At 40.5% G+C, this 13901-nt stretch overlaps 1 protein-coding gene across 1 annotated transcript in view; it reads left to right on the top strand.

The window, feature by feature from the left end:
* Positions 1–13391, top strand: part of FAM120A (family with sequence similarity 120A) — a 122321-nt gene extending 108930 nt beyond the window's left edge. The window contains exons 14-18 of the mRNA XM_043870565.1: positions 1898–2081; positions 2667–2804; positions 4932–5073; positions 5376–5472; positions 11476–13391. Of these exons, the coding sequence (XP_043726500.1) occupies positions 1898–2081; positions 2667–2804; positions 4932–5073; positions 5376–5472; positions 11476–11787 (873 nt within the window). The 3' untranslated portion in view covers positions 11788–13391. The remainder of the gene's footprint in view (positions 1–1897; positions 2082–2666; positions 2805–4931; positions 5074–5375; positions 5473–11475) is intronic.
* Positions 13392–13901: the final 510 nt, after the last annotated feature.

Genomic DNA, 13901 nt, shown 5'->3' with positions numbered 1-13901 from the left:
CTTGTCTTTCCTACTGAATTTGTAATGAGCCCATGCAACAAGAATTTAATTTAGATTGAGCCCAGCCCAGCGTGTAACTAAATGTCAGTTCAGTGCCCACATGAGCTGAGCCCAGGACATACACTTGGTTCTCATTATTCACAGTAATTGTACTGTATGACTTCGCCTTGAACACTGAATTAGCAAATACTGAATCTTTGCACTTAGGGGAAATACAGGGTTAGGGTCCTGCAAGCCTTCCGTTGCATCATCTTCATCAATCAGTCAATAAGACAATAACCTTGATGCATATATATTGTTAACTCACTCACATTGAACTTATGACTGGCAGCGTTATAACTTAGCTTCAACAAAGCTCATTTAACTAACACACGCATTTTCTCTGTACGGCACACCACAGCCTGGCACTTGGGAACATTAGCCAATACCCAGCACTGTGCTATTCTAACAGCAAAATCATTCACAAAAACACAGAACGTGGGGCACTAAGGAGACAGTGGCAGGACACATGTTTGCAGGAGCAAAGCTGGAACGTGAAGGCAGTGCTGTGCTTTCTTTAACCTCAGGTGGCCACTCAAGCATTATTCCACTCAGTGAATGTCTTCAGATGACTATGAAAATGCTAGGAGTATTGATTTTGAGTTTGTAAATAGATTTTAGCAAGTGGCTGAGTTTGCAGATGTGGAACTCAAGAATAGTTAGGATTGAGTGTACTTTTTAAAGTTCTAATTTAAAAATAAAGTGAAGTAGGTCATCAGGTTATCTTGTCCCTTTGTATAAAAGAAGCTCACATATGCTGCAAGCTTTTTGCTTTTTAACCTTAGACTACAAAACATGTATTCTTCCACATGCCGCTTAAATTAAGCTCAGTTTAAAGAAAAATTTACAGAGTAAGCAGATTTTCAGGTTCTCTGATTAAAGATTGGTTGCTGGTATAGCGACTTAGCACATACATATTTATGTGTTTATTAACAAAAGACACTGTTTTTTCACATTATAATTTGACATACACAAGTTGTATTGTTCACATTTGTGCAGGCTACCTCACTGGTAGCCCCATGGACAGGTCAATTGGTCTGTTGTCCCTTTCTCTATTAAAGAGCTCCGTGCATCCCTTAGGAAGCATCTGCTACTCTTTGCCTCAGTTCCTTTTCTGTAAAGTGCATGTTTGACCTAAAATTAAATTGATAGGAAAGTAAATTTTAAAGATGTGAACTAGGCATCATCTACTCCCTGGTGCATGAGTGGAAGGAAGGCTGTAAGCATGACCTGTCTGGACTTGGTCATTGATTTTGAGAACCAAATTTATTTTCAGTTAATAAATTTTATTGTAAATGGTTCTTGTTTTATAAGATTAAGATTATGAAATGAAGTATCTTTTTTTTTTTTTTTTTTGGCATTTTTTTTTTGTGGTCAGGTTTGCATTCTGTGGCCTTCCCTGGTGGCTCAGTGGTAAAGAATCCGCCTGACAATGCAGGAGACGTGGGAGATACAGGTTCGATCTCTGGGTCAGGAAGATCCTCTGGAGAAGGAAATGGCAAGCCACTCCAGTTACTCTTGCCTGGAAAATCCCATGCACAGAGGAGCGTGGTGGGCCACAGTCCATGTGTCAGACAGGACTTAGGACTATACTACAACCACAGCAACAACATTGCATTCTGTAAAAAGTGTCACTGAGCAGATTGTGGTTGTGTTATTTATGGGTAAATAAGCACGGACAGAGGAGCCTAGCGGGCTACAGCCCATGATGTCACAAAGAGTAGGACATGACTAAGCGGTTAACACACGTGTAGGTGTAGCATAGTGGTCAGCATGTCTTATTTCTTTCCTGTTCATTCCAATTCAATTGAATTGAATTTGTGAATGAAGTTTTCACATGCCAGTCCTTGACTTCCAGGCCGAGCAAGCTGCCAAGGTAGAAAAGATGCGACAGAGCATCCTGGAAGGGCTGAACTTCTCCCGGCAGAGCCACCCACTCCCCTTCCCACCGCCAGCGGCGCTGCCTTTCTACCCCACCTCTGTGTACCCACGGCACTTCGGGCCCGTCCCCCCGGCCCAGGGCCGAGGGCGGGGCTTTGCAGGTGAGTGTGTCCACCACAGTAGGTAGGGACTTCCTAGTGTGGGGAGACAGACACACACAACATGCAGGCCTTCTCAGTGAGCTGTATCCTGCTGTGTTGAGACCTTGTAAATAATTCTCAGCCTTAGTTATGAAGTTTGCAGCAACAGCTCTTCACATTAGAAAGGGACAAACTTGATCCTGGAAGAGATTACGAATGGGAAAGGGAGTGGGAGCTATAGAAGCTATTGCAGAGATACGATTTTAAAATTGGTCAGTGTAGCCAAAAACTCTGCTGACATTTGTGGTTTAAGATTTTCTCATGTTGTGGGGTCAGCGGAACTCTCCTCCACTAAGGCTGCCTCCCAAGCCTGTGGCAGAGCCCATAGCAATAGTGTTTGGTCTCCAGAGGCTCCTCCAAGAGCAGGCAAGGTGACATTTCTGTGTTGCTGGTGAGAAGAAGGGTCAGGAGGCTCTTCCCTGGCAGCTGATGGTGTAAGAACAACTGAAGGACATGGGGGTCTCTCTGCCTGAAAGCCCACGGGTGGCTTTCCCTAAGCCCAGTTCCTCATGGCTTCTCCCATCTCTCTCCACCCGGGTCCCACAGGAGTCTGTGGCTTTGGAGGCCCCTATGGGGAAACTGTAGCGACAGGCGCTTACCGTGCCTTCCGAGTGGCGACAGCAACAGGACACTGTGGAGCCTTCTCAGGCAGTGACAGCAGCAGGACTAGCAAGTCACAGGGCGGTAATTATGCCACACCTCCTCCTAGAGCTTTTGTCCACCAGCAGCTTCCCGCTCCTTCTGGCTCTTCTTCCTCCTTGTCTGTCCTGACTCCAGCACTAAGTCCTTTCTGATAGGCCCCCACTCTGGTATTTGCCGCTGCTCATCTGCCAGCCTCTGCCTGCCCCCAGGTCTCTGCGGCAGCTTTGCTCTGACCCATCTCTGTCTTCCAGCGGGACCAGTGTGTCCACACACAGCCCTTCTGTGCACCTGCCTCCTAGTCATTGCCTCTTGTGATAGAACAGGTTGCCCATTCATTCCCAGGGATGTTTTTTTCTTTTGTGTTCTTTAACAGCCCTCTCTCAGTAAAGAGGATTATGCTTGTATAGAAGAGTCTGAGGGCACTGTACAGTTTTTGGCATAAAAGAGTTTTTCATAGTTTGTTTCAGAGAAACATTAGTAAAGAAAAATCTAATAAAATAGTCTGGTTTAAATTTCCATTGCTTCTCTTCTCATTCATGTTAGGCTTGTGAGGGTGAGAAAAAGTCTTAACATTGAGTTTTGAAATATTATCTTGTGATTTCGCTGTACTTTGAAGCCCATGACTTGTAACTTTGTCATAAATGCCACATTTTGGGACTGCAAATCTAAACCTGTCAAGTCTGTGTTACAGGATTACTCAAATACAGTTTTGAAGAACTTTTAGGATAGGCAAGCCTTTCTTGATCAGAAATATTTTTCCAGTTGAGTTACTTGGGTTCTTACCGAAGCTACTAGAGACATCTTTTGTAACAGTAACACTCTTATGGATGAATGCTGCCCTCTCTCTGTAGCTGTAGAAGCCACTTTTCTTCCACTGGACTTGCATGCCCTCTCCTGCCTCCCCTTAGTTCTCCTGGCTCTCCAGGGTGCTTCCCTCCTGTTCCTGCGCATCACACAATGCACAGTAACGTGTGTTCTCTGCTTTACAATCAGCTTCAGCTTTTTGCAACCCTTGCCTGGAAACTCATGCTGGCCTGCAGTTGTGATAAAATACTGTTGCGGGGGTGGGGAGGAGTCCTGACTCTGAACATTGCTCTATCAGAAGTGGTTTAGTCTGAAATGACAATAGGAACGTGCTTCCTAACTTCTACCAATTTGTGTCTGGAATTCAGACCTCCACTGTCCAATATAGTAGCCGCTGGCCACATGTGGCTTTCGAGCACTTGAACTGTGGCTCATCCAAACTGAGCTGTGTCCTAAGCGCACATCTAATTTTACAGACTTAACATAGAAAGAAAGAATGCAAAATATCTCAGTAGTAGTTTTTTATCTTGATTACATGTTATTTTGGGTATATTGGGTTAAATAAAATATATGTTATTAATATTTACTTCATGTGTAGCCACTTTTTTAATGTGGCTACTAGAAAATGTAAGACTTATTTGTAGGTTTTGTTGGACAGCGCTACCTGGCTGTTAATGGTCATGGCTAACACCAGGATGATGGAGAATTTATTATAATCCTTTCCATCTCCCAGAAAAGAAGATGCTTGAGGTTCTGTTTTGTTTTGTTTTTGTCAGAAATTTTGGTTATCAGTTAATTGTCTAAGCATTTTCTTAGGTAAGTTAGAAAACTTTGGAATATTCAAGCTACCAGTAATTAATAGAAGTTAGTGAATACAAAGAATATTTGTAACCCTGCCTAAGGAAATTATCATTTAATAACACAATAAAACTTAACAGGCTAGCTTTACTGATGAATTTCCGTAATGTTTGGTTAAGGTAGTAAAGTCTAAGTAATTACCCAAAGAGAAAAACATTTGAATTTGCAGATTTCTATCTTGATAATGTAGAAGGTGTGCCATATATACCCAGTACTTTACTGGATCTGTTTCTACCTAACAGCTGTACTCATTTTTAAGTCATAACTTAATTTCAGTTGTGATTTCTTCCAATAGCCAACACAGTTGTCTTACTTTCAGATATATTTTTAATGACAAATTAAAATCAAACTGTGTGCAAAGATAGTTCACATAATAAACAAGAAGTTTTTACAAAGGAAGAGAAAGGGCTTCATATGAAATAGAAACCACATTTGAAAGGAAATGCTTGCTTGTTTCTCTTTGCTATTTCTGTGATTGTCAAGAGTTTTTCATCTACTTTTGTGCAGGAATCCAACCTATACCTTCTCAGGGAGGGAAGCTAGAAATAGCTGGCACCGTGGTTGGCCACTGGGCTGGGAGCAGACGGGGCCGAGGAGGCCGTGGGCCTTTCCCCCTGCAGGTAGTTTCTGTTGGAGGACCAGCAAGAGGGTGAGTTCTGAACAATGAAAATGTATTTGTATAAATAAAACCAACCTCTTACTTGTTACTTTAATTATAAGCTTACTAGTAACATCTTTATGTCATTAAATATATTCTTAGTGGTTATGTAGGATTCCATTATATACAACATTATGTAATTATTTACACCATTGTTAAATAATTATCCAGAAATTAAAGTCTGTGCTTCCTATAGCATAGATTAGACACCTTTAAATCCATTTGATATGATTTTAAATGTTATCTTGAACAGATACAAGTCTGTTTGCTTTTGTCCTCTTTGATGTGTTTAGGCGTCCAAGAGGAGTTATTTCCACTCCAGTGATCCGAACATTTGGAAGAGGTGGAAGGTACTATGGCAGAGGCTATAAAAACCAGGGTGCGATTCAGGTAATAACACAGCCTAGTGCTGGTGCCAGCTCACTTCTGGGCGCCTGCTCTCCCCGGCAGTGTCTCGGTGCCCCTGATCAGGGAGGAGGGGCGTCAGAAGGTTTCTGTAGCTGCTGAGCTTCTAGCCCCGTAGTGGCACATGGTGGCTTTCAAATGTACCTTCCCTCAAACCCAGGCCGCTTCAGCATCGTTCGGGGTAAAGAGTGTGAGCTCATGTTCGCGTGCTGTACCTGGGAATTTAGCTGAGAATAATCCAGAAGCTGTTAATGCTATCTATATTATAAACCATTATTTAGGTAAGTCACATCTAGGATTTAAAAAGAAGTTGTGACTTTGTAAGTGCTAGAACAGTGCATCTTCTTTTCCTCCTGCACCATCTTGACTAGTTCTTCCATGAAAGGATCAGCTCATGAGAAAATAAAGTCACATGTCTGTCTTCATGAAAGAGCTAGAACTTTCTTCCTCTTTGGATACTCCATTTTAGCACCTGGATTCTGATGACTTTCCCCTTGAGAATGATGTTTTTAAAAGACCAATCAACCCTAACACTGTATCACGTTGTCTCTTATTGAATTATGGCTTTAATCAAAGTGCACAATTTTTCCTCATAGCATCCTTGTAAACATTAAGAGGAGTACACTTGTGTGACTCATTTATTAATTAATAATCCTAATTTGGAAATACTTGGCCAAGAGAAAATAAAACTTCTGCCTTGGGCAGGTGATCTTAGCATCTTGATAGCTTCTGTTTTGATGAAATACATCAAATGAGTCAAGTACAGAAACAGTCTCTTGCCTGAAAACAGGTCCAGGCAACCCCTGTTTGCCGTGCAGCATCCAGCAAGGGGGAGGTCCTCAGCTCATTCCGGCTCCCCTGTAGTCCCACCCTGACCGTCCTCAGCCTTCATCAAAATGCTCTTTTGAGCCAGAGGTACTCCCAGTCTCTCGGCAGGTTTATGAGAAGGAGGAGAACTTTCTTTCTTCTCCAGCCTGAAGCTTGTCCTGTAAAATGCCTCTGGTTTTTCATTACAGTCATCCTTGGTGGGTACAAGGGCCTTTCCTGAGCTAGTAGTGGGAAATATGTATCCTCGTATTGCTTAAGCACTTTTATTTTCATTATAAAACCTAGATACCAAAAAAACCACACACATGTATATCAAAATGTAGTTTAATGAGATATAAGGCAAATAGCCATGTAGCCATCACCCATGTGATGAATAACATTTTCCCAGCTCTTTCCAAGAGCCTCACAGGCCCAATCACAACACTAACCTCCGGCCTCCTTCTGCACAACATAACCACAACGCTGGAGTTTTGCACTTACTAATTTCTCCCTTGTCACTTTCTGGTTTTTTATCGCTCATATGTGCCTTCCTAAGCACTTGTTGACCCACTCCAGTGTTATTGCCTGGAGAATCCTAGGGACGAGGGAGCCTGGTGGGCTGCCATCTATGGGGTCGCACAGAGTCAGACATGCCTGAAGTGACTTAGCAGCAGCAGCAGCAGACACTTGTTGAATTGTATTCGTTTTCTTTAGTTTGCTATGTCTTCTAAGTCTCTCTGAATCAAGAGGTTTCCCTCCCTCCCTTTTTCCTTCATTTATCAACTGAAGGACAATTCAGGCTATTTCACCTTCAGAATCCTGGCTTTTGCTGAGTGCACACTCACGGTGCTGTTCCTTGTGTGACTCTGACCTTTCTTGCCCACTAGTAGCTGGATCTGGATGCTTCATTGTACTTTGGTTTGTCCCTGTGGCAAGACTGCAGTGGAGTCATGTGCTTTCCTGTCTGCTTATCTTTTTTTATGTGTCAGAACTTCTTGGTCTATTCATATATTGCAGATTGCAAAATGAAGATACTCTCGTTCCATCATTTGTTTTTCTTTATTGGGATATTTTTATAAAGAGATGCTTCCCATCGCTTTCTATTTGGTGCCTCAGGGTTACAGCCCTTTGGGAAAGCTATATATCAACACATGGTTCTGTAGCTCAACTCACCTGTCCTTGGCCACTGGGACCCTTTGCTGTGACCTCTAGTCTTCAGTAGCTTCCTATCTGGTGTATCACCCAGCCCAGCAAACCAGTGACAGTCATTTCTCTTTGTTTCTTGGTTTCTTCAGTGAGAAACAGCATTTCAAGACCACAGTAAGAGCACTCCCTGATGGACATAAGCTGCCATAGTGTCAGTCGCTGTTCCTAGTGTTCTGTGTACATAGACACACACAGTCCTATTTCTTTATGTATATAAACACACACACAAATGATATGCTTTTTATTATGTTTTTTAAAGGGAGGATTCTGTTGAATTCACACTGATGTTTCCAGTTTAAACTGAAGACTGTGAGGCTTTTATTTAGTCTCATCTCTGTTACATCTGTATGTTCTTTCTTCTAGACCAAGTCACCATTTCTGGGCTTTTCCTATGAACAGACCTAGAGGGAAATGGTGTACCCATACACGCTCATGTATAATGCACATGCAAACATATATACATGTAATCTGCTGTTCCCCCTCCCACCCCAATTAAATTGACTTCTAATTCAAATTCAGAATTTCAGGAATTTGACTTAAAGTTTACTATTTATGTCAGTATGTCCTTTCTTCCCTCCTGAGAATCTTGGTTCCTAAGAACCCAGAGAATGATTAAATTAGAACATCCCATAACTCATCATTTATTTCATCCCACGTTGCATACACAGTCTGTTGCTGCTGCTGCTAAGTCACTTCAGTAGTGTCCAACCCTGTGCGACCCCATGGACTGCAGCCCACCAGGTTCCTCCATCCATGGGGTTTTCCAGGCAAGAGTACTGGAGTGGGGTGCCATTGCCTTCTCCTACACAGTCTGTTAGGAATAGCTAATACTTCCATCACCAGCACAATCACAGGAAACAAAGTGTTGGTATATGCTTCCCCCATTTCCCCCCACCATTCTCACATTTTAAAAAGTAGCTATGCTACTACTGTCTGCATTGTCCAAGGTACATTATTCTTTCAGCTACATTTGTCCAGGGTCTGTAGATAACTATGTCCTGTGTCCCATACGCCTTAAGGCTGCTGGTCCATTTTGTCCCTCTGAGGCTCTTTTCTTTAGTGAGTTCCTAGGGAGGACTTAGGATAACAGTATTTAATTTGGAAGTAGTTTATTTTCCCAATAATTAGAAATATTGGTTCACATCTTCTCAAGAGACTTTTACACATGTTATATGATTTCCTTCTGTCATAAAGCTTTGCTTTATGACTAATAAAGACTAATAATAATTGAATTATCTTTCCCTTTGAAGTTTTGACCTAAATGCCTAAGTTGTTTTCTGCCCCCCTTCCCCTCACAACCCTTGTTTTCATTTTTTTGCTCAAGTTTAGTGACATGCCCTGCTGCTGGTCTTTCTTGGGTCATTGCACTCAGTATGCAATACTTTCTTTCCAAGCGCAATTTCAAATTTTATGTCAGAAAATTTTGTTGAATTACTTCTTTTTCATTTCAGTTCTTTTGCTTTGGTTTCTTTTCATCTCTGGTGCTCTGTCTTCAGTGTTTGGCATACTCTGGATTCCTTTTTGTCTCAAGATGTGACTCATATGCTATGCAGTTCACCTGTTTAAAGTGTACAATTCAGTGTATTCTCAAGGTCATAGAGCAATCACCCCTAATTCCAGAACACTTATCACCCCGAAAGAAACCCTTCACTCATGAGCAGTCACACCCTACCCTCAGACTCTGATGATCTGCTTTCTGTCTGGACTTGCCCTCTGTACATACCATGTAAATGCACCTGTTGTACCCCAAACTGGGGCTTCATTCTCTATTATTGCTGAGTGATGCCCCACTGTCTAGATAATACTACATTTTGTTTACTTGTTCATCAGTTGATGAATGTTTAGATTATTTCCACTTTTTTGCTATCATGAATAATGTTGCTGTGAACACATATATACAGGTTTTGTTTTCTTCCCCCCAAGTTTTAATGAGATATAGTTGACAATATTATATCAGTTTAATTTATACATCATAATGATTTGATACTTGTATTTACAAAATGATCACCAGAGTAAGTCTAGTTAACATCCATCACTGCACATAATTACAGATTCCGTTTTCTTGTGATGGGAATATATCTTTTAAGATATTCTCTCTTAGCAACTTTTAAATATATAATAGAGCACTGTTAATTGTAGTCTTAATGTGCAAGTTTTTGTGTGGACACATTTTCATTTCTCTTGAGTGTATATGTAAAAGTGAATTTCTGGGTCATACGGTAACTCTATGTTTAAGCATTTGAGGAGCCACAAAATTTCCAAAGTGACTGCATTTTCCATTCCTGTTTGCAATGTATGAAGATTCCAATACTATACATTCATGGCAACACTTGCTACTCTCTGTTATGGAGTTTATCTGTCCTCGTAGGTGTAAAATGGGATCTCATTGTGAGTTTGATCCGCATTTCCCTTTGTCTCTGATTTTAAAATTGTTCTTCTTTAGCCTTCAGGTATTATATGATGTTTATTTAGTGGTGTTTCTTCTAGTTTAGTGGTTTTTTCTGGAATTATTTTTTCTTTTATTTTTAATTCTTCCCTAAGGTTTTCACCTCACTTGATGGCTTTTCCTGGTTTAATATGTGTTCCTCTTCATCCTGTCCTGTCATAGCCTGTTTTAAAATCAGAGGAAGAAGTCTTAATCATTTACTGGTGTGCCATCCTGACATATTTCATTGTCCTTGGGGATGCTGTTCCATCTTTTATTGGTATAATGTGTGAATTCACCGTGGTACTTCCTGTTGCTCATTTTTAAGTGAAAGTAGTATTCTTGCCCCTTGAGAAGGACAGATGGTAGCTGGCACCTTGTTTGCTGAGTCGCTGGCCTTCCTGTCTCTGTTCTTGCCATCCTGATGGGGCAGTTCTGAGAGGCTGCGTCCGTGGGACAAGAGGCAGTGCCGCCCCGTGCTCGTGGTGCTTATAGTGGTGGGCGAACCTTGCAGTGGTCTGGGCTCATGGGAAGAATTTGCTGTAGAGAGAGGGAGTGTCTGTTTCCAAACAGCTGCAGGCTGGCTTTTCTTCTTGGTCTTCCTGCATCCTTCATAGGTTCCCTATTAAGCAGGCCCCTCAAAGCATTTCCTGTAGCAGGCATCTGTGAGGGAACTGCTTCATCACCACTGGCATTACTGCACCAAGTATGTGTTTAGTCTGGGAAGTGGACTTTTCCTTAAGAGAGTGAGGGCTTTGAGATTTGAAAGCATGTACTTGAAATCTTCAGTATTATCTTTCTTCCCTTTTGGCCCTCCTGTATTTTTATATTAATTACTTTCCTCAAGGTTCCTAGAGAATGACAGAAGTATTGACTTCTAGAAAAGTTTACATGAGTATTTTTGAACTGCAGGATTCAAAACTAAAATGAGAAGACACTGTGTGAAAATGAGCCCCGATGGGAAACATGATAACCCCTGGTGTACAGGAGGGTGTCTCTAAAAGCCAGGGTGATAGGTACCTCCAGTTCTACTCTGTATATGGACTGCAGAGTGGACAGAGTATATAACAGAATGAATAGAGCAGATACAGAGTGTATAATGTAGACTGTGTATGTATTATAGAGTGTATATGTATTATAGAGTGTATATGGGCTATGAAGTTGACCTTGGACAACATGCAGTCAAAAATCCACATATAACTTTATAGTCAGCCTTCAGTCCACAGTCCACATTCGCAGATTCATTTAGTGCTGTAGTATGTATTGATTGAAAAAAATCCATATAATGGTGGACTTGGGCAGTTCAAATCCATGTTGATCAAGGGTCAGCTGTATAGAGAATATAAAGAGTATATAATAGAGTGCATAGGGTATATTATAGTGTATAACATGCATAGGGTAGAGAGTACGTACAGTGAGGGACACAGCCACACATTCACTGCATTCTATTCTTGAATCTGCAGTGAGTCACCAGGCCTCAGTTGGTGTCTCCTTTCTACCGCTGTTTATCAAACACTGCCTTATTGCTTGCTGTCTTTCATTGTTAACAGGGCAAGCCTCCTTATGCTGCTTCAGCAGAAGAAGTGGCCAAAGAACTGAAGTCGAGATCCGGGGAATCTAAATCCTCCGCCATGTCTTCAGACGGGTCCCTGGCTGAAAATGGAGCGGTGGCTGAGGAGAAGCCGGCTCCCCAGATGAACGGGAGCGCGGGCGACACCAGGGCCCCCGGCCACTCGGAAAGTGCCTTGAACAATGACTCTAAGACGTGCAATACGAATCCTCACTTAAATGCACTAAGTACAGACAGTGCTTGCCGCAGGGCTGATGCTCTGGAGGCAGCTGTCTTAAAGAAAGAAGAGTAAACTTATTTTTTATAGAGGGTGAAGGATGCTGGAAGGGTAAGGATTTAGGAATATCTGGAGAGAAAGAGAGCCTACAGTTATGTACATTTTTTCCTTTCCGTAAGAGAAAAATGAGGACTTTGGAAATTCGGATCCCTCTTTGATATCAGAGATTTAAACAACACATTTTTAGTTTTAACCAGTTGTAGTCAAAATGCTACAATAAAACAAAAAGAGAGAAAGAAAATGAAGAGCATTTGACTCCCACACTTAAAATGAAGTACACACAAAGTTTAAACTGGTTAATGACAAAAGCCTATAGTTGTGTTTCTTGAACTATAAAGAAAACAAATTTTGGCAGTCTTTAAGTATATATAGCTTAAAATATCATTTTTAGCATTTGGCACCATATGTATGCCATTATCTTTGATTTTGCATTACTGTTCACAAGAAAGCTTTGTCTAAGGCTTTGATTTTATGATTATGAAAGAAATAAGGCACAACCACAGTTTTTCTTTCTTACTTAAAATTCATCACTGTTGATGTGGTTCTTTTGTGTTAAGAAAAAAAGTGCAACTATCAAAACAAAAAATTATAGAGTAATATTGCCGTTCTGCTGATTTTAAATATACAGTACATCATACATACTTTACAAGCAAGTTAAATGGAGATAAAGTTGAAATCATAGAAGATGCAAATGACCTTTCAAAATCAACACAATGTGTTCTGAAACTTTTCGTGACTTAATACCATGCATCTGTGATCAATGAACTATGTGGTTTTGAATCGGATGTAGACCATTAGTGCTACTTACTTGAGCTAAACTTCTGCATGGTTCATAATTTTTAAAGTGTGTAGTTAATATTATGCATGTTATTGTCCTTTCTTCCATTCTTACCAGTATGTGCCCATTTGCAAAACAAAAATGCTAATAATCAGTAATAGTCCTATAAAAGATGTTAACTCTGTTTAGTCATTGACTGATCTTGCTCTAACCTTAAAATTTTGTGATTATTGACCTCTGTTGCATTTATTCTAAAACCCCCCAAATTATCTAGCTGTTTCAAATATCAACATTACCCTGGTGTATTCACTGCTGTATGCATTATTGTTCTTTGTTGCTGTTTTATGCCTTCATATTAGCAAAATATGAAATTCTGTGAAAAACAAAAAAAAATCCCTTTGATCTTTAAAAGAAAAAACAAAAAAAAAACAACCCCCCCTTCTGTAGCAGGAAACAAATTGCTTGTTCTTGAGAACTTTCCCATCAAGAATTTAGTAGAAGCAGGTATACTTATATCATTTTGATGTTTTTGTTAATGTTTCCAAACAATGTACTTTGAAATCAGAATCACTTCTTATTCGTTTTCATATAATTCTCCTGATGCTCTTCATCACACATTAGTGATCAGAAATGAGATGTAATTCCCCAATCCCTGCCCGCAAGACCTGAGTAGGATCTTACTGTAAGTTGAAGGGAGTTTTGCCCTAACTCATGGATTGTGCAAGAATGAACTGCTGTTGGGTTTGACTGATTGTAGATGGGTTGTGGTGTGGTGTATCTGAAGGCTATTGAATGCAACTTACAATGCTTAATAAAAATCTTTATTCTTTTAGTATAAAAATGGTGTGGCTTTAAATTCTTTGTAAGAACGTCCATTTTACTGAGGTTTAATGCCAAATGAAACGACTAATAAAGAGCCTAGTCAAATAACCAAAATTTAGAAGTATTTTGCCCATTGCAAGTAATTCCGTTTCTTGCTCTAAAGGAACATGTGTTGTTGAAGTGCAAGTTATGTTGATGCTGATGTCTGAATGTCATAATTACAAAAAAGACACTTTGATAGAGCAGGCCTAGAAATAGAAATTTAATTTTTTTTAAAAAAAGCCCAAGGAAGAAATACATTTGATCTTGATTAAACCACTTTTAAAAAAGCCAAATCCATAGTGTATTTGTTTAGTTTTTACTTAGTGCACTTTTTTGTTCTAGCACATTACATTTAGCTGTTTACATCTAGCACATTTTTTGTTCTACCACATTACATTTAGCTGTCATGTCGCCTTAGGCTCTTCATTGTGACAGGGTCTCAGACTTTGTTTTTGATGACCTTGTGACAGCCTTGAGGAGTAGCAAG

This window comes from Cervus elaphus, chromosome 16 (assembly GCF_910594005.1).
Source record: "Cervus elaphus chromosome 16, mCerEla1.1, whole genome shotgun sequence".
NCBI classification, from domain to species: domain Eukaryota; kingdom Metazoa; phylum Chordata; class Mammalia; order Artiodactyla; family Cervidae; genus Cervus; species Cervus elaphus.
This window is presented reverse-complemented; position numbering and strand designations above follow the sequence as displayed.